Genomic DNA, 20,631 nt, shown 5'->3' with positions numbered 1-20,631 from the left:
TCTCAATTTCTGTTTGCTCTGTTGTTTAGATCCTCTTCTTAGATCCCCTTCTTTTTGATCCTCCTGAAAATTGGTTCTAACATTTTCTGATTTGACAGCTCTCTAACCTTTCCAAATAATTTACTCTGTGTGAGATCCATCTCATCTCCACTGAATGTTTTTCCACTGAAATATTGTATACAGTATTTGTTGCTGGTTATGCTGGCAGATGGTTTTGGTAGTCACAAGGCCTATTTACAATGATGGAAATTATTTTATTTACCTATGACAAGAGCAAGCTTTGATTTGTTTAGCGTTTCAAAGATGAATTCATTTGCTGTTTGGCAGCATGATCCTCTCTCCTTTGCAGTTTTCAGCTGACACTTCATGTGTCTAAGCAGAAAGTGAAGCAATCTGATGTGGATCTGGTGGAAGATAGAGAGGTTAGCCTGAGATTTAGCTCTGCTCAAATTCTTTCCAAGAGCACTTAGAAGATGCTGGTGTCTCATGAACCCAAGAAAGGGAAGAGAGGACATCATAGCCTACATCCCACCCACCTCTGATGCTCTAAGAGTGAACTCTGACTGTTTTGAATGCAGGCAATGATGGAGGCATATTTCCCTGTCCATAATCAGGTGGTTGTTGGACTCAGGAACAGAATGCAATAGGAGGCAGAAGTCTTTTCGGATTGTCTGCCTATCCTGCTGGTACCCTAATGCTGGATATACAGACATTTCTTGACAGATGCTGTAGTTTGTCAAGACACACATGATTGTGTTTCTTTTGAGTTGTATGTTTGGACTCAGTTGCTGAGGTGGCAGATTTTTCACTCTAGAAAAGACATATATAAAGCAGTCTTTATTCAGCTGAAGAAAAAATTATGAAGTACACAGTAAGAACTGATAAAAACAATTGCTTCCAACTGTTAATGACAAAAATGCCTCTCCATCCTGCTATGTGCCTGTAATACAATCTTCAAAATGTACTAACTAATTTCTACTATGCCAACATATTCTCCTGTTTTGTATTTTCCCTTGTAGGCCAAAATTGGGTCTGGAAAGCTCATGGGCCCTAAAGGTGTTTCAGTGGATCGTAATGGACACATCATTGTAGTGGACAATAAAGCATGCTGTGTCTTCATCTTCCAGCCAAATGGGAAAATAGTCACCAGGTTTGGTAGTCGAGGAAATGGTGACAAGCAGTTTGCAGGTACACTTGATGGTAATATGTAAATCCCCTTTTCTTGCCTCTTCTGCTCACATTTGCATGATGTTTGAGCATGTTGAAGATGCTATATCCTACTCATTTATCCTCTGGGGAGAGGTTCTGCTAAACATACAGCTCCTATTCACTTCACCATTCGTTTAATTAGTTAGGAAGACTGCAACATCTGTTCTGCAAATGCAGCTGTAACCAGATTGTTTTATCTACCTCTCTGTGCCTGGAAGCATTTCAGATCAGTGATCCAAGAAAGACTGATCTTAACTAGCATTTTATAAGTGCTTAGTAATGCCCACACTAAGCTGTTCATGATAATCAGCTCAAACCCTGTGCTTTGTATTTCCAGTGATCAGATACACATAAACCAATGCCCCAAGTGGTAGTTTCCCACTCATTAGAAAATGAGTGTAATGGGACAGTGTTAAGATTGAGATCAGGAAGACACAGTTATGCAATGGCCGATGTGACTTCAGGGAAATTGCCGCTTAACTGACTGCTTGCACATGGTGTCTTTCGAGTAGAACATGCAATTAAGTTTAAAAAGAAACCCAACTGATGTATTTTAAGTGAGAAGCTGTTCTTTCAAAATTTGAAATGAAGATGCCAAATTACATGTGCAGGTCACTTTGCAGGTGTTGGGTCACTGAGTATGTAGTCTGATTGGTCGGATGTTCTGACTGGTTCACAGTATAAGAGAGGCATATAGCAGTGGTATAACTGTTTCTATCTTCATATCTCTTGCAATGTCTTATGGCATAATATATATAATTTATGAGCACTTTGGCTCTAACACAGCTAGATTTTCTGGGTATCTTGAATTTCTTTCATTTTAAAATCTATAAGAACACCTCCTGAATATGTGTGCAAATACTTCCTAACAATGCATTTGAGAAATGTATCACCTCTCCTTGCTTGTATGCAACAGAAAACACGTCAATTCTCCAAACTCAGATCTTTTCATTGTAAAGGCTTTCATCTGTTTTATAGTTTACCCTGATACACTCTGAAAATTGAAACTGAGTTCTGATCTGTTTAATAACTCAAAATGGAATAAAGTATTTTGATTCGGGGACTTGCCTGTTTTCAAGCTACCATTTGTTTATTAGTCATTTGCACACATAGTTCGATACACAATGTAAACCAAAAATGCACATTTTTCCATGACAATGATCTTCTATGTAACTTTTGTATTTATCCTAAAACTTGTTATCTGAAATGCTTGTAAGATATGAGCACAAAGAGCATAGAATATTTCAATTAAGACTTTACATTAACATTTTTGAGAACTATTTTCAGTGTATACACCATTTTATGCCTAAGCACTACATGTTTTGAGTTGTTAATAAGCACATAAATCTCTGTATAGTCATATGTATACAAGAGAGGGAGAAATGAACAATGCTTTTGGTAACAATAGCTGACAACTGGTTGCAAAAGAAACTGTGTTTACAAAAATCATCCTGAGCTTTTAAAAAAAACCCCATGAAATAAAACTACTCCTACTTTGAAACTGGTATTCCCAATTAGACTAGTATTGCTCAGAAGCCAAACATAATATCCTGGCAGGCTGAATTTATTTTTTTTTTAATTTAACAATACTTTTTGTTTTAATGCTACTGTTATTTTTTTTATTTTTTTTCTTCTTCTGCATTGCAGGTCCTCATTTTGCAGCTGTAAACAGCAACAATGAAATCATCATTACAGATTTTCATAACCATTCTGTCAAGGTACTGTCAATTAATGGCAAATTGGAAAGTTGCCATTTTTATTTTATTATGGTACTTTCTTGGGGAATATTAAGTACTGTTAAAGCCAAAGAGATCAGACTCCATATATATGAGCTTTGATATAAGGACATGTGGTGGGTTCACCTTGGCTGAACACCAGGTGCCCACCCAGCTGCTCTATCCCTCCCCTTCCCAGCCAGACAGGGGAGAGAGTAAGGTGGGAAAAGAAAACAACATAAATCATGGGTTGCAATAAGGCAGTTTATATTCATGCAGAAAAAGAAAGCAAAAGCAGCGTGCGTGCGCACAAAGCAGAAGCCAGCAGTTAATCTCTACTTCCCATAAGCAGCCATGGTCGGCCACTTCTCTGAGAAGCAGGGCTCCAGCACGTGTATGGTTGTCAGCAGGCAGCCGTCAGAGACAGTGTGTGCCTCCGGTCCTGCTCCTTGCTTCAGCTTTTATATCTGGGTTGACGTCATATGGTCTGGAATATCCCCTTGGTCAGTCTGGGTCAGCTGGCCTGCTTGGGTCCCCTCCCAGGATCTTGCCCTCTACTGAAGAAAGAATGTTACAGTGCTGATGCTGTGCTCAGCAGTAGCCCAAACATGGGCGTGTTATCAACACTCCTCTAGCTACCAATGCAGAGCACGGCACTGTGAAGGATGCTATGGGGAAATAAATTCTGGCCCCGACAGCATGTTCAGAGAACTTTGCATGCAGTGCATTGCTTAGTGAAGATATAGTCCCTTGCCTTTAATGTCGCTATAATGGCCTCTAATTCAACTGCTCAAACATAAGCTGTACCTGATATAAATAATTTTGACTTAGTTATTAGCATTTTATTAGCACTTTACCAGCACTTTACCAAACCTGTTATTGTCCCTATGTTCTGTCCTATTTTAAGAGTCTGATAACTGCTTTTGAATTTCCCAGTAAGAGCTTTCCACATTTCTAGCTGAACAAAGTTATAACAAAGTAAAGATACGTGACAGTCTTCAAATTCCACACCTGTAAGCTTGAAGATTACCGGATCCATTTACAATCAGATCTCTTAAAAACTGTGTAACCATTGGTTTTCATTCAGTACCTCCTGCATTGGGCAGAACTGGCCACTAGTCCTTACACCCACGGGAAGTCCTGACTCATGGCCTGTTAAAACAGTCATGGTAAGATAGAGAAGTATATTCGTTTGTCCCAATAATAAACCAAAACAAGGATACATGTGTGGAGAGGTCATGTGTTGGAAAGTGTATATGAAGGAGATAAAGGCCATTTCAGAAATTACTCACCTGTGCACGTTTGTTCTCAGGCATTCCCTTTCAGACGCTTTGCATGTGTGCTCTTTTTCCCTCCCTCAACATGAAGTAGCATCAGGTGGACACAGGCAGAATGCTGTCCTATCTGGGTTCTCAGGCCACATGCATCAAGTCCCATGCACCAATGAAATGCCTGAGATTTCACCTAATGGATGCCTATTTTGCTTGAACACAAATATGGACCCTCAGTCTAGTTCTTCCCTGTTCATAACTGCAATGATAAATCTTACATATTCACCTGAAATAGGAAGTTGCTGCCTAAACATAGACACTTTCATGTCCTGAGCAGTGCTGAATCATCTACCTTTTGAAGAGCAACCTTGCTTGCGTATCGTTTTGGAATTTGTGAGGAAGTAGCAACTCGTGGTTTGGATTACAACACAGAAATCAAGACTGCCGCAGGAGCCTTAAAGCAGCCTGTTTAGCAGCAGGATGCCTATGATTCCATAAATTACCCCTCCACAAGCATGGCTTGCCTGGAGAGGCTTAACAACAAGGGCAAACTAAAATGAAAAAAAAGCAAGTGAAGACATGTAAGAAGTGTGGCATCTTAGGGAATTTATAATTATTACATTTCTAATGAGAACAGAGTGTTCCCATCTGTCTCTGGCATGACTCAGTGGGATAAACATGTTATTTGTTACAACTGGGTGCTAACTGGAGAAGATTCTTATTTTTGTAGTGCTGTCTAAATTGGTACAGATAACTGTTGACACTCTAGAGAGCAGAGTGTATAATCTGGGAGCAGAGTACATCTTGTTTTAAATAATAAATTAATTTATAAATAACTGAATAAATTAATTTCACTCTTCTGGGTCCCAAAGCCTCTTCCTGCCACCAGTGTTTTGAATTAAACATGCTCACTCAGCAACATTATTCTCCCTCCCCTATTAACCTCCAAGCATGTTCCTTCCCTCAGGCATCTTCTGTGGAAAATCCTGCACAATGTAGGCTTCTCTCTCATTTGGTCACTTTAACCCAAGGAGAGAGCAATACATCTTTGCCTGGTTTTTTCATTAGTTGACTTTTTTTCTATTTTCTTTAATCACCTGAGGCACCAACCAAGTACTTCATTAATTTCCTTTCCCAAATGCTTCTTCTCTGTTCACTGTGGGTGTTCAAGAACAGGATGATTTCCTCGCATCTTCCACCTTATTAGCACTTGGCACTTGTCAGGTCTTTGCATTTTCTTGTGGAAGCCACAGTCAGTCCCTAAGAACACAGTTGGGCCTTGTGCTATAGCTGGGCCTGAGTCCAAAGTGGACCAAAATATTTTAGAAATGGCTGTGGTATTATGTAAGTGACAAATTCTGTATCTCAGTTAGTCCCTTGGTGCATTCAGGTCACTGACACAATAGTCACTGACCAGTTCCATCTTTCTACTGTCTAAACCTGTTACCATCACAGAGAATTCAGTTGCTGAACTGTCCATACAGAGAGCAGCATGTCATGATTCTCAGTGTGTGTTAGATTATGGAAGTCAGAGAAGGGTGTATCTGCTTCGCTGTGTTTCAGTTCTACAGAAACACAGAACCCAGTGCTGCATCTGCCCTCAGCTCTTTTTAATTCAAGATGGGCAAGCTGTAGAAGGGTTCTGGGGCTCTTCGCCTCTGTGTTTGAGCTGAATCAGATGTTAAGTGGGAAAGGAAAGACTGTACAGTGTAATGGAGCTGGAGGGAGAGATGGATACCTTTTCTTCCGTCTTCTGTGTGTGTGTGTGTGTGTGTGTTCCTGGGGAGTCTTCAATTCCTACTTTCATTGGCAGGTGAACTGGTACTAGTAGAATACTAATATTGATGCGATGCCATATTCAGGTTTTTGTTTTAACCCATACAGGTATTTAACCAGGAGGGAGAATTCATGCTGAAGTTTGGATCAAATGGAGAAGGAAATGGACAGTTTAATGCACCAACTGGAGTAGCTGTAGATTCTAATGGAAATATTATTGTAGCAGATTGGGGAAACAGCCGAATACAGGTAGAAATTTCCATATTTCAAAGGTGCTTGATTAAGAAAACTAATGGATTGATAACTCTGGCCACTGAAGTCTTCAGACTGCCTAAGAAACATGATGGCAAAAATTAGAAGTGATGTGGTTTCTCACCCTTTATATGCCTCATTCCTGGCCTGTCCACTTTTAAAATTGGTGGTGTCAGATGATAGGCTTTCCAATGTGACTGCTAGCAATTCTGATGGTCACTGTGACCAAGGCTTTTGTCTGCAAGTAGTTCCCCAAAAGCATTTGATGACTTATGCAACTTGCAAGCATTGCTGAGATTATAGTAATTTATAATCACCATAACAGAAGATTGGAGACATGGTGGAAAATATGAAAAAGCAAATGACCTGAGGCAAATGCAGCAGATTTTTATCATCTTTTTAAATATTGAGAAACTATTCTGCTTTTAAGTTATGAGAGTTGCACTCTTTTTATCTTTCAAGTGCTAATCACAAGGTCTTCTTATTTGCCAAAGAATACCCAGTAAATAACTAAGTGTATGTATTATTTCCACTGAATACAAAAATGAGGGATCTGCCTATGAGTTGTTCTCAGGAAGCACTATCAACAGGGTAAACAAATTCCTGTTTTTTTCTGTGTGGGAACCTAAGAGTCAGGCTAGCCATGACAGTAATATTTTTTAGGAAAACAACAGGTTGGTTGAGTTCCTGATTGAGTTTGATTTATTGTAGTTGCCTATTTTTAGAACAAGGAACAGCCAAGGTGCTTTTTATTATTATTATTATTTCATTGTGTGTTTAATTCTTGCCAAAGATCCTGACAGCTTTAATTAGCTCTTTTTAACAAGAAAATACATTTGTATATAAACTTGCATATTATGAGATAACAGACCAGATTTTGCCCTTGTTTGTTCTAGTGTATGTCAACTGTTTCAGAGATGAGAAGTATAACAGTATAATTGAGAGCAGACTTGTGTCCGCTATTTTTCTTTTTTATTCATAACATTTATTCTGTGCTTTCTCACCCTCTAAGGTTTTTGATGGAAGCGGATCGTTTTTGTCCTACATTAACACCTCTGCTGACCCACTTTATGGTCCCCAAGGTCTGGCCCTTACTTCAGATGGCCACGTCGTAGTTGCAGACTCTGGAAATCACTGCTTCAAGGTCTATCGATACTTACAGTAGCAATGAGCTCTGGAGCTGGATAATCACCCACCCTTAAGAAAAGACTGGTCCTAGAGATCCAATGCAAGATATCTCCTACTTTGAGTTCATTTTTAATAATGAAGGAGTCTCTTACGGACTTCCTGTGATAATTTCCAAACTTACCTTGTTTACATAGGACTTGCACCTCTTATGTTTCTCACTGGACTTTTTGTTGCAAGGTTAATAAAAAAAGTCTTCTTTCACTGAATTCATAAAGACAATGTGAAATTAAACACAAACTGCAAGCTATGGAACTGGAATTAACTAATTAGGCAAAAATTAGAAAAGTTTGGGAAAAGTCCCCAAAGCTTTTTGACGACTGCGAAGGGTAGCTCCTGCTCAGACCTTCCAAATTTAAAGAAGTATCATTCTTATGCATTATTTAACCCAGAGGTGATCCTGGGAATCTTCTAGATCTCATTATCATGGTAGGTATTACACTTTTAACATTCTTCAGTCTTACTATCTATAACAAGTAGGTCTTTTTAGTATAAGGTTAAGTCTCACAAAATCCGTCTAGCTCTAACTGTCAGACCTAACACAGCTCAACGTTTAGCACTATGAGGATCAATGCAAATTCCCTACTCACGTGGAATTAATGAAGGATTGTTTCGTATGCTTGTTTTTCGCTCTTCCTCTTGCTCAATGTGCAGGAAGGACTTTGCAGAGACCGGACATTTCTAAAGCTCTGGAAAAACTTAATTGTAGCGATACATTAGTGGGAATGGAATTTCTGTATAATGACAGACCTTTTGACACCAAACTAGTTCATTAGGATCAGGGTTATTACAATGTCAACTCAATTAACCTCATATGTGCCACTCTTTCGTATGTGTTCATTGCCAAGTTTCCTTGCGGCAACTCATTGTATTAACCAATAAAATAAAATGCAGCATCACACAGGACAGAAAGCCAGAGAGGTACCCCTGTGGAGGACCTACATTGTACAACCAAAGGAACTGTGGAAAACAGAGGTTGTATAGGAAAGCCAAGGGTTACCAAAGCTATTTGTTTTTATGTGAGAAAAAATACAAATAAGAATAAATTTGAACCAATTCCTGAAGTCCTTCATTAAAGGGAATTTTGTTAGAGGACAAAATAAGGACTGGGAGATTTGTTCCAATTTGTTTGTATGTATGTATGTATGTACGTATGTATGTATGACTGATTGACATAAAAATGAAAAAAAAGTAAATGTGCGTTATTTCAGCAAACTGGAACGTATGTATGACATTTGACAATGGCAGTACTCTGAAAAATGTCCCTCCTTCTTCTGCCAGATCTCTCTTCTGTGTTCTTCGTTAAAGTATTAATTTAACTGGAAATGCTTACAGTCATAGTTCTGTTTTTAATGTTTGGTTTGTTGGAGTTTTTTAAGTGTGAACTTGTCCTTTTTAAAGTAGCATTTGCTTTATTATTTCTAAATCCAATGGTCAAGGGATAAATTGCTACTGTAGCCTAATGTAGATAGAGTGGTGCTCCCTCTTAAATCTCATTTGAGAAGCTGGTGAGCTTGCTGCCAATGCCTACAATGGCCTGGGAAGTGCTGTCTTTCTTTTCTCATTTTTAGGCCTTGAAATGAGGGAGTATTTTAAGCATGTCTTCAAAATGCAAAGAAATCTTTGATAAAATTACTTGTTAAAAGTATTTGTCTTATTTCTAAAAGGTTAAGGTTGTTGTTTCACTCAATTTCAGAAGAGTAATGGTTTTTTTGTAAAGTTGCATTTGACTGGTAAAAATGCAGACCCCAAGGTTCTTAAATGGGGAACTTGTCTGGTTTTTAATTACTTTTTCTTAAAGATATTTCCTTTTCTTTCCCTTGTTTATTTTTTGCACATAGAGCCAATGTATGAATTTTCATGCAAATATAAGTTTCCTTATTTCATTGGAATAAATATTTTGTGCATGAAGCTTAAGGTTGGACTGTATAATGCAGCTGAGAAACTGATGGTAACATTTATGGAATATTAAAACTCAAGTTTGTTATTACCAAGAGAACGAAATATCCTCTGCTTGAACTGAGTTTGTCCTAAAATTCTGAAGATGGTATCTCAGTCATTACACAATAAACTGTCCTATCAAAATTTAACAAAGTTGTAGATCAGATTTTCATTCTAAGTGTCCTTATAAGCAACCTTCTGGTAAGCAAACAGTTTCTGATATTGGAAGGTCTTTAAATGGCACATTTATTAATGAAGACAAGGTGCGTAGCATTTTAACTTTATTTATTAGCAAAGAGAAGGGGTTGCACAGATTCTATGAGATAAAAACTTTAAGAGAAAATGAAAAATGTGCTGTTGCTGTCAGTTATTGTATCTTGTTCCAAATATGGATTTTTATAATACAGTGTTACTAAACTTGCATGCTTACCCCTCAGAAAACATCACCAAATCCTCTGCTTTCAGGAACTTTGAGAAGCATAGAAATCAGATCCTAACCTATATATCAAAACATATACTTAATACTATACTATTTCATGTACACACTTTTCTTCAAAAGCTTTTCAGTCCCTTTGGTCCAGCATTGTTTACTATGATTTTATATAACCCTTTTCAACCCAGTCCATCCTGATGAAATACGGAATTCTGCACACAACCCCATTACAACCCAGCTAAAAGCTATTACGGATTTTGTGGATTTTTTCTTAAAATTGAGTAGTCCCTTTTCAGGACTTTTAGATATTATCACCAGAGAAGCACCTGAAAAATGTCACTAATTTCAAGTTCCTTCTGATAGCAAATGCGGCCAATTACGATTTCAAATTCAGTGGCATTCCCTTCCAAGGTCTGACCTTATCTGCCTGGCACTGGGACACTGAGAAACACATTGCTTTTACAGTGTGCTTCTGAAGCCAATTTCACTATAATGCTTGGCTTACAAACCTTACAAAGAGCAACCAAAGCAGAAATTCTGTACTAAAAAGCTGGCAGATTTTTTTCTTATCTAATTAAGGGAACGTCAGAATTGCACTAAGTGATTTGCTGAGTTGTTAGCATTTATTAAAGGCTTTATAGGCACGCTGCTGCCAGACTTCAGGTATAACCAAATGTTCCCTTGCTTTCCCTGGAATGCTAATTGACTAGCAGCACAGCATGAATGGTGAAAGTATGTGCTTCATTTAACTAATCTTCAACTCAAAAGTAATCTCAAAAGGTTATTAGATCTTGTGTCATTTGGAGCATTTTAGGACAAACTAGCCAACTGCATTTTCATTGTTTTGTAAATAGAATAAAATAAAAGGATCTGTTCAGATAAATCCAATATAAGCAGTAGGAGATTTTTACATAGGCTAAACCAGCACCAATGTAGCTGAAAAAGAAATGCAAAATGGTTTAGGCATGCATTTGCCTAATGAAGGTGGATAGTTATTTATTAGTACATGCACATCTGCTCTGTAAAAGCTAGAGGGCTTTTCATTTTATGTCGATATTTTTTATAACTAAGGATCTAGTGTTGCCATGAGAACTATAAGTGCCCAATATGTTCTGTTTGTTATAAAGAAATGACTTTCAGTTGTGAGAGACAGCTCGTTATGAAATCATGATGTACATGGAAAATTTTCTTCAAGAATTGTGAGCAGTGATTGTTTGTGGAAAAGTGTGCAAAAGGTATTTGTGCTAAAGAGGGGGAAGATTCCTAACAGGTCCTGTTATTTCTGACACATGTACAGCACTTCAGTTGATGTTTGTGAGCAACACAGCCTTAACCCTAACACTTTTGCTTTGGCTTTATGACGTGGGAATGTTCCCTCAGATGCATAGTGCAGCAGCCCCTGTTAGAAATCTCTACCAGTTGATATGCTGCAGCTTTCCAGTTCTAGGAGTGAGTGGGTTTTTTTCATTTTTTTTTTTTAAAGTTTTTGTACATTCCATCTTTGTAAGTCAATCTCATATGTTTTGTGTATATGTAAGCCTTGCACTCTCTTGAAACTCATAATGAAATATTCTTCTCACTTGTTTTTTTTTTCTATTGTTGTTGGTTTTGGTTGGGTTTTTTTAATCCCTATGAGGCTAAATACAAACTTTTTCTCCTTAAGGTCAAGGATGAAAGATGTGTATCAAAGTGTTTGTGTGTGTGTGTGTGTAGTTTTAGCTTCCTGTGTGCCACAGTATTCTTGATGCTTTAGCCAACGATTAAAAAAAATTACTCTGTCTTGGAAATGTAGGAAAATCAGAGTCAAATGTGTACCTTTACCACGCACAAAAATTTCAAATAATAAAAATAAAGCTTGTTTCCTCCGTTATTTTCATGGTTGAGGATTTATTTCTGATATGTCTCATATTCACTGTCTGTAAAAGTAGCCCCATAATGCAGGAAGACAGGTAATTTTTTCCAGTTTTTCTTCCTGACGCCACAGGTCACAAGAAAACTGACTTTTTTTTTCATGGGTGTTAGGCTTTTACATAGACACAGAGGAGAGAGGGACTTGAGTTGTTCTTGGGAAGAAGGTGGAGAGTTGGAGCTTCCTTATCTCTTTCTTTCCTTCTTCAGTCCAATAATCAAAATTAACATTTTCACTGGTGGCAGTAAGATTATGAGTCATAAACTTTTCCATTTGCATCACGGAAGTATACAGTACCTTTAAGCTATGCCATGCTATCATCTTTCAAGAGTCTGCTGCAGAAAATCAAATATAAATTATTGTGGAAGAACAGAAAATTTGCCTTAGGAGTTCAGTCTGACTCTGTTCCTCTAAGAACAAATTTTCAGTTTATGTTAACTTTCATTTTACATAGTACCTATGTCTTCTTTGTCACTGGTGAACTCTCCAAACCTGAATCATTTGAGAACTCAGTGTGATTGGGAACCTGCTCACAAAGATAAACAGAATCTTCAGATGTACCAATTCCTTGTTCCTTAGGCTGAAGTTTTCTCTCACATCCAGCTGTGCTGCTCTGCAGTTAACTATCCCCACAGTTTGCTGACAGTTAATGTGAATGCTGCCTAATTTGGACCAGCCAAAAGTATCTCAGTGACTGGAACAGTCAATGTAATTTCTGTGGACAGATGTTCTCCCTAGGCAGGCCCCAGCTGTGCTGGTGGAATAGATACCCACCACTTGCTACTCATTTGCTACGTCCAGTTGAAGACCACTGCCCCTCTGATCTGTTGGCTGAGCTAGGCGTGTGAATGACTTGTTCTTTCAGTGAAATGCCTAGTTACCAAAAACCTAGTATTTAAGCAACTCATCTCAATGCTAATATTGGTAACGCTTACTTCAGCAGCTCTGCCTAGCAAAGCTGTGGAAGCTGTCAGTTTTGGAGGAGGGCCAGCTAGCGTTTCTCACTGGGTTAGATGTTTGTAGGGAGAACATCTGCTTACAGTCCAAATGCTCATTTGAGGCTGAAATGAGGCAGCAGATGCTGCAGAGACTGGCCTGTATGGGATACTCACGGATCATACTGTTTCCTGATAAATGGTCACAGCCCATGACTGACTACTTGGACCTCAGAGAAGTTGGTATGACCTCCCATGGGTGAGCATCTCTTAGAGCTCTCCTTGTCCTCCATGGTTAAGCTCTACTGCTGTCAGTCATATGGGTGTTGTGGGAGGCAGCCACAGGACTCAAAAGGCTTGCTGTTACACTTCTAGAAATAAACTGATCTGCTATTCAACGTGAATTCTTCCCTTCTGCTGAAAAAAATAGCTCATGTAATTTAGAGACTGCGCTATGGCACATATGGTATGGAAGGAACAAAATTAAAGTAGGACAATTTTTGTTCTCCTACTTCCTAGCCTTCCTGCCACTGTCACTTTAGTGTCCTTTCAAAACAGAATTTCTGAGTGTCATTCAACTACGGATTTGTAAGAGCAAAGTGGAGGGTACAAATTTCATCTCATCCAAGCATATTTTAACACTGACAAAGAAGCACTGTATTTTGTCTAACTCAGGAACAGTAAAAAACTATTTTGACTGGTACTTAAACGTCTTGGTCAGACACCTAGCATAGAAAATTTAGCCCAAACTGTTATAGCTTAAGAAAATCGCAGGAAAATGAGAACAATCTTCTAATAGAAAGGTACAGTTATGAGTCCACCTTCCATAGTGTTTCCATCCATTGTCTTGTTTTTAGAATCATAGCATATGACTGCCAGTTTTGTGAAATACCACATTTAGCCATTCTGAAGCCAATTAAAAATGTCAGACTTTTATGTATTTTAGGAATCATTCATTCCACTTTACCCAGTAACAGAACACCACCCTCAAATGACACAGCATGAGATACTACTGTGTGTTCTCCTTCTGTTTGAGACTTCTTTCACCCTATGGTCTTTCAGCTAAGTGCTTTTGAGCTGGTACTGCAAAACGTGGGAGGTGTTAGGGAATCTCTAATTACAGAGCAAATTCGACCCAGTAGTGTGGCCATGAAAAGGCTTCAGAGCTGCCAGTGCAGTCAGGGTAGCTGAGAGTGGCTGTCCCTAGGGGGCATGGACAGAGAAAACCTGCTGATACCCACCATTGCCTGAGAGCATGACCTAATGTTTCTGAGACGAATGGGCTGTCTTGGTTGCTGCGACCACTGCTGAAACAAGGAATGCCTTCCAGCTGTGGTTCCATGTGTGCGCTCCAGCCATGTACTGGCTCTACCTGGGGGAGTGACCCAGGTGTTTGCTGACAATCTACTTTCAGGTGTAATGGGGAGATGGGAGCATTGCTGTCTCACACATGCTGATCACAATACACGAGGTACATGCCCCAAGCCCACTGCAGAGTGAATGACCCTATGAAAACCTCTCCTCCCTCTCCTCCTCCTCTTCTGCATGTTCAGCTCTGACACCCACTCTGCTGCTCAAGTGTCGCTTGGAGAAAACCCACACGGCAAAAATGTTGCAGCAACCGTTTGTTTGGCAGCAGTTAAAAATTAGAGCAGAGCTCAGTTTTATTTCAGGCTGTGAAGGAACAGGAAGGGGCCCACGCCCTCGGGCAGCAGAGGTGAGTGTGACAGGAGGAAAAGAACTGTCACAGGGAGTGTGGGGACATACTTTAGGGGCTGGCCAAAGGAAGGGAAAAGCAAGGAGACAGAATATGAGCCCTCACAGCATATGAGGAGGCGTACCAACAGATTTCATTGCAAGCTAGCGAGTTGAAAATGTGCTGCACAGGAGAGAATGAAAAAACAAGAAGTTTTGTGTTTTGTATGAACCTTAAGCTTTGTATTAATAACATCCTTTCTAACTCACATTTCGTTTTTAGTGATACACTGGTGCACGCAACGAGGAACAGGATCATGAGCCAGGTCTGCATGGAAAAGAACCTCAGGTTTCAGGGAATGGGGCACCTTGCAAAAGGCACAGAAAATCTTCACAGAGACTGTCTGAACATCTCAGCTTGCATGTTTTCATTTACTTAAATTTAAACTCTACAATTAGTATGGCAGATATCAACCCAATGCTGTTGCAATTTCCCATAAATCCTGTAGCTGAAGGAAAGTGATTTACAACACAAATGATAATTAAACCAAGATGCAAGTAATTAAGGCCGCTAGAACAGTCATCTCAATGAACAACTGTTACATGCAACACCAGATGTGCCCAGGCCCTTCACTTTCACGGTCAGCAAGGGTTTTATTTCTCCATGTCCTGCGGTTCCTGTGACAGGCCAGCTGTACAACACACGTCGTTTCAGACCACCGTTACCGCGTTCTTTTTGTCCCCTCGGTTTTATTCTATGGCGCCATCCGGCTGGTAAAAGAAAAAAAAAAAAGGTAAAACACGAGCACGTTAGCGGTGGCCTTAAAACGATTTGTGTTCTACAACTGCCCTGTGACGGCGGCCGTGACAACTGCCCTGTGACGGCCGCCTCACGGCCGCCTGCCTGCCCGCCTACCTCCCGCGGCTCGGCGCCCCGGGACAGCCGGGAGAGAGGGGCGGGCGGCAGGCGGCGCTACGCACGCGGCCTACCCACGGCCTCTTCCCGCTCGGCGGCGCCGAAATCAAACCGCGCCATGGTAAGCGGGGCCGCCCGCCCTCCTCCTCCTCCTCCCGCGCTCCTCGGCCGCCGCCGCAGCCGCGCCCGGGCCGGGCGGTCGCTGAGGCTGCGGCGGCTGCTGAGGGAGCCGCAGCCATGGGGGCTGCCACTCGGGGCCGCGACAGGGGGCGTGTGACGGGGGCCCGCGCCCCGCTGTCCCTCCGCCCCGGCGGCCGCTGAGGGGAGCGGGGCACCCGCTCCGGGCAGGCACCGCGGCTCCCGATAAGCTCCCACGACGCCGGGTCGGGGGGCGCAGCGTCAGCACGGCGTGGGCTGTGCCTTTGGCTTGTTGAAGGGCGATGGAGAGTCAGGCGGCACCTGGAGGAGTAGCCATAGCCCCGTGACAGAGGCTCGGGGTGGGCGCGGCGCCCGCTGATCCCCCTGGGACTCGGGGGCCCAGGTGTGAGCAGGCTGAGCCTCTGGCTGCGGCTGTGGGGAGGTGGGAGCGGGCAGAGAGTGTATCGCAGATGTGCTCCAGTGCGCTCACAGCACTGCACACCCGCCTCTGCCTGCGGCAGCGTGAGCGACGGCAAAGGGGGTGCGCCTGGTGCGGTCTGTATTTGTGGTGGGGAGCACCTGCCAGCGGGGTAGGAGGGAGAAATCGACGTGAAAGTTAATAACATTTATCTGGAGCGCGCCTTGATTGGTTGCTTTGCTCTGTTTGTTGGAGCGCGGATGTGAAACTTGGCGCCCGAGCACGTGCTCTCAGAAAGGCCGCTTCCATTTCGCATCATGCACATACAGGTTTTATTCCTCTGGCTGCTGACGGTGTCAGGGCTGTTTGGGAAGGCAGGGAGACGGAAGTTAATCAATCTGCTTTCCGTTCATGCTCCTACTCGCATGTATGTGGCGGCTCCAGGCTTTAATCCTGCAATGTAGTGACATCGTAGGAGACAGTTGTGACGTCAGTGCTGGCATCGGGCATCACTGGCTAAAGCAGAAGGGAGGAGACTTAAAAAAAAAAGTAATGGTGCTTTTGTTAAATATAGTATTAGATTGCTTCTCTTCCTGTTTCTGTTATTGTAGCTTCATAAGCTACCTTTTATTTTTTAAAATTAAGTCAGTCTGGCCGGTTTGCTCTTGGTGCACGTTTTAAATGTTGTGCTGCCCTATTATGTGATTTATTTAAGAAGGAAGCAGCTGTTAAAAAGTAGAAATGGTATTGACTCCCTTCTGTCGACACTTGGAAACATAACCATGTCTTTCTCAAAGCATCATGTTATTAGAATGCCCACTTCCATTGACTCAAGGATGACAATATATATGTCTTTTGGCTTTTTTTAAATGAGACCTTTTTTGCCAGCAACCTCTGGTGTTCTTTCTATCCCTCTCTCAGTTTCTTGTAGCCACGCACAGCTTGTGAGGTAGGGAGTGGGGCAAGGGGAAACTTTTCGGCTTCACATTATGGTAGTTGCTTTCAAGTTGTTGTGGACTATGCTAAATGCTATTAATAAAACTCCAAATCGCTATGAAATATTTTATATCCGAATTTTACAAGGGGCATGTCAAAATAGCATTTCTGAAAGTGATCAGAGGAGGCTATTTCTCAGTTTGGTATTGCTGGTAGCAGTTTGTGAGTAGCTATTTCTGCCTTTTGCTTCAAGTTCAACCTGTGTTATTTACTGTTTGGTCACACAAATGCAGAGACAAGAAATAAATGCAGCAGAGCTTTTAAAATATGACCTTGAAATTATACAGTTTGGTAGGACATTCAAAGAAATATCTACCTCAAAATGCTCTTTATCTCCTAAAAAAACCCCTTAATGGCCTGCATCTCACATCTTTTAATATACCTTTGTGTATATTAAAAGCTAGAAAACAATTATTAAAAAAACTTCAAAAGATATTCCTTCTTTTCTAAGGACTATTAAACATTTGCATGCGTTTGGTATAAATACACACTTTAGGATTGGTATTTGTCAAGAAACCTTGAATCTGGAGGTGGATTGGATTGTGTGAAAGGTCAGTTCTAAACTTAGAAGGTAGGTTTCTCCATTTAACAGGTTGCAGGTGAATGAGCTTGGTGTAGTGACCAAGAAGAAGTAGTTTGCAAAGAAAGCCTGGGGTTAGTGGTATGGCATTTTAAAGGATGGAGAATATAACTTAGAGGTAAATAGATTTGAATTCTGAGCAGCTGTTAACTATTCAAATAGCTGATTTTTTTTTTCGTTGTTCTAGTCCAAGAAAAAAGGTCTGAGCTTTGAGGAGAAGAGAGCTCGCATGATGGAGATCTTTTTTGAAACAGTAAGTAACTTGTAATTATCCTGCATTTACATTGGTGGGAAAACATGTCCTGAAAGGAGCTTAACTGCAGATGAACTCTGTATCCCAGTATGCATTTCACTGATGCCCTGTGTCATCAGTGTATAAATTACAGGCACAAACCTTCCTTCATTTAGCTTCTAATCAGATGAATCATCTCCTGGTGGAGCCAAGGCATGAACATGCACAGATGTGTTAAAATCTTCATGTGCTACCAATGCACATTGTCTCTTTTTGAGTCTGTTGCCATAAGAGGGACAGTAGGAGATTAGGAGGTATCTCACTGCATTTTATGAGAGAAGGAAAAAAATCTGAGTGTTAGAAAAGATGAGAGCAGACTAGAAGAGGTTCCTAGGGGGAAGGGACCTGGAGATACAAAAGCAGATGTTCAGTTGTATTGGTGGCATATGTAATCCACCATGTTTCACCTATTAAAAAAAATACTGTGACCCGAGTACTTGAGCAATGTGGTGCATCTGGTGCTGGCAATCTGACCTGGGCTCTGTGTGCCCTAAGGGCTTTATGGTCTAACTAGGCAAAATATGGTGACTTTAGAGTACCGAAGGAAAGAACAGGGCTTGTTACAATAATAGTATTTTTCTTATTATTTAATTCTCAAGAACATTCCAGTTCTGTCGAGGAATATGCAGCCTATTTCCCTAGCAAAACCAAAACATACAGTGTATTTTCTATTTGCTGTTGTTGGCATTGATTTAGTATGAGAAACACTCAGGCTTAGATGATGCTGTCATTTGGAACTAAATTGTCTTTCATGTTTTGCACAGAAAGATGTGTTCCAGTTGAAGGATATAGAGAAGATTGCTCCAAAAGAAAAAGGGATTAGTAAGTGTTTATAAAACTTATTTCTCTTGAACCATTAATCATTTTTGGGGCAGGTCAAGTAGCATAAATTTTCCTGGCTACAATTTTAGGCTTGTGGGTGTAATAATGGAAAAAATATCTAGAATGGGAGACTGGTCAATGGCAGGGCTGTGGTGTTAAAAGTGATATGGGATGGGGGCTTTCTTGGGCTCTAAGTTGCCTGACTTGCAGTGACTTTCAGTGTATGAAATCATTATTTCCCCTCCAAAAATGGCTGGACAGCTCTAGATGGAAGGAGTTTTTCTTTTCAATGAAAGCTTTCCTGATGAGATCCATTGGTTTAGGATTAGGTCCAAGAGGATTTATCTTATGCCATTGAGTTGGTTTATATGTTCTCATTCTTCTTCCTTCTATGTTCATTGACAAAAGGGGGGCAAAGCAGAATGTTCATGTAGTTACCACTGTCCTTGACTGCCATATCTTGGTGGCATTGCAAGAGTAAATGAACTTGCTGAAAGAACTGCAGACGTGAATATCACAAAGCTGAGTTTTGCAATTGTGTCAGCAGCTAACAGGCACTCATGGGCTTCTGAAGAGACGTGGTGCTGTCTTGATGGGTTTGCAAATGCGTATATTCAGTTGTAATTTGTGGTAAATACAAGCAGTAGAATTTAATATTTAAAAATCAACTGTAGAGTTTCTAAAACCATTAACATCTTTGAATAATCCAAATTCGTCCAGCCTCTGTGTATGAAGGCATTTAGCCACACAACACAAACCCCAGTTACTCTGAAAAGAAAAATGACTAGCCTGTGGAAAGGCCTCATCCTGGCATCCAACCTATGGCTTCCAAAACATAGATTTTGATCTGGGATCCCTTTTAGACTAGAAATTGAACATCAAATACCAAAACCCATAAATGAGCTCAAAAGTCTTTATATCTTCAACACTTGAGGATATTATAACGATTTTGCTTTGTTAACAGTCATCATTTTTTAAAACGGTGACTTATACCACAGAATTGCTAAAAAATGATCAATTATGTTCAGAAACACTTTGGGTCCTTGTAACTGCAGGTAAGGTTCTGTACTGGAACAAAATCAAGAGTAGAATCTGTCCCTCCTGAGTCTGTAGACAGATGGCTTTAGTACCTCTGCTGCTATTAAATGCTTTGATAAGCATTACAAAGTGAAATGTAATTACATTCCTAATCAAGAAATTGTAAATTAATCCATATTAAGGTTGCAGGACAATTTCTGAAGTACCTCTCATGGGTTTGTTATGGTATTGTACTGTGCTATGCATATATGTTGTATGACACTCATGAGTGGTGTTTTGCAAATAACTGTTAGCAGATGTGCAGAATAGCAGTCTTTAGGAACAAACTGCTGATTTCAAAGAGATTCGTCCTTTCAAGGGAAGCTTCTGGCATGGTGGGTGTCGTCTTGAAATCTTCTAGCTAGCTGACTAATATTAGAGTAAAATATTCATACAGGTGATTATAGATGATGGGTTGTGTATTCATAATTCTCCATAGTTTAGATGCTATGCAGTTCTAATTTGATATTTTTGCTTTTGTTAGCCTCGATGTCAGTGAAAGAGATTCTGCAAAGCCTGGTTGACGATGGCATGGTGGACACTGATAGAATTGGAACTTCCAATTATTTCTGGGCTTTTCCAAGTAAAGCTCTTCATGCCAGGAAGCGTAAATTGGAGGAGTTGGAGTCTCAGGTAAATTTATTTTATGAAAAATACTTGTTTATCTGAATGAGTTTGCTTTTCTTATACCCCCTGATCATTCTCGTTTATATCTCTTGTGTACAAATGTACATGCCCACACACAGAGATTTTTACCATAGGAATTATCTGTCACACATGGTAGGATGTTCTCATTATCTTACTGTCACATCAGAAAAATGTTGGAAGTTCTTGTTGGAGCTTGAGAACACTTTTTATCTACTTGGTGCTGAAAGTGTGTTATTCATGATGCAAAGTGTCATTTAAGGACTCAAAATATTTAGGTAGTGTATGGTTTTGTGTCTCTTACATAATGTAGGCCATCCTGTGGTGATAATGTAAAAGTCATGAGTGCTGAAATGCATAACCTGAGTAAATGTGGCAGTGGTTTCTCATGCCATTGTGCTTTCCTCTCTGCTTTATCTATGGCTT

The 20,631-nt window shown here is 40.4% G+C and overlaps 2 protein-coding genes across 21 annotated transcripts in view; both read left to right on the top strand.

Moving 5' to 3' along the window:
* TRIM2 (tripartite motif containing 2) overlaps nt 1–11,652 on the top strand; it is a 91,480-nt gene extending 79,828 nt beyond the window's left edge. For 15 of the 17 annotated variants that reach the window (XM_032685492.1, XM_032685503.1, XM_032685496.1 and 12 more), the window contains 4 exons: nt 1,020–1,200; nt 2,857–2,927; nt 6,080–6,220; nt 7,236–11,652. In XM_032685492.1, the coding sequence (XP_032541383.1) occupies nt 1,020–1,200; nt 2,857–2,927; nt 6,080–6,220; nt 7,236–7,388 (546 nt within the window). In that variant the 3' untranslated portion in view covers nt 7,389–11,652. The remainder of the gene's footprint in view (nt 1–1,019; nt 1,201–2,856; nt 2,928–6,079; nt 6,221–7,235) is intronic. The other 2 variants (XM_032685507.1, XM_032685508.1) reach the window with 1 other exon arrangement.
* Nucleotides 11,653–15,262: 3,610 nt separating this feature from the next.
* The window catches only part of MND1 (meiotic nuclear divisions 1), a 41,294-nt gene continuing 35,925 nt past the window's right edge, over nt 15,263–20,631 (top strand). The window contains exons 1-4 of one of the 4 annotated variants that reach the window (XM_032686836.1): nt 15,263–15,358; nt 17,557–17,622; nt 18,426–18,483; nt 20,045–20,193. In XM_032686836.1, coding sequence (XP_032542727.1) covers nt 15,356–15,358; nt 17,557–17,622; nt 18,426–18,483; nt 20,045–20,193 — 276 coding nt within the window. In that variant the 5' untranslated portion in view covers nt 15,263–15,355. Of the gene's footprint in view, nt 15,359–15,575; nt 15,779–15,859; nt 15,985–17,255; nt 17,341–17,556; nt 17,623–18,425; nt 18,484–20,044; nt 20,194–20,631 lie in introns of those variants that run through there. The other 3 variants (XM_032686838.1, XM_032686840.1, XM_032686837.1) reach the window with 3 other exon arrangements.

The sequence above is a fragment of the Chiroxiphia lanceolata genome, chromosome 4 (genome assembly GCF_009829145.1).
Source record: "Chiroxiphia lanceolata isolate bChiLan1 chromosome 4, bChiLan1.pri, whole genome shotgun sequence".
In the NCBI taxonomy this organism is placed as follows: domain Eukaryota; kingdom Metazoa; phylum Chordata; class Aves; order Passeriformes; family Pipridae; genus Chiroxiphia; species Chiroxiphia lanceolata.
This window is presented reverse-complemented; position numbering and strand designations above follow the sequence as displayed.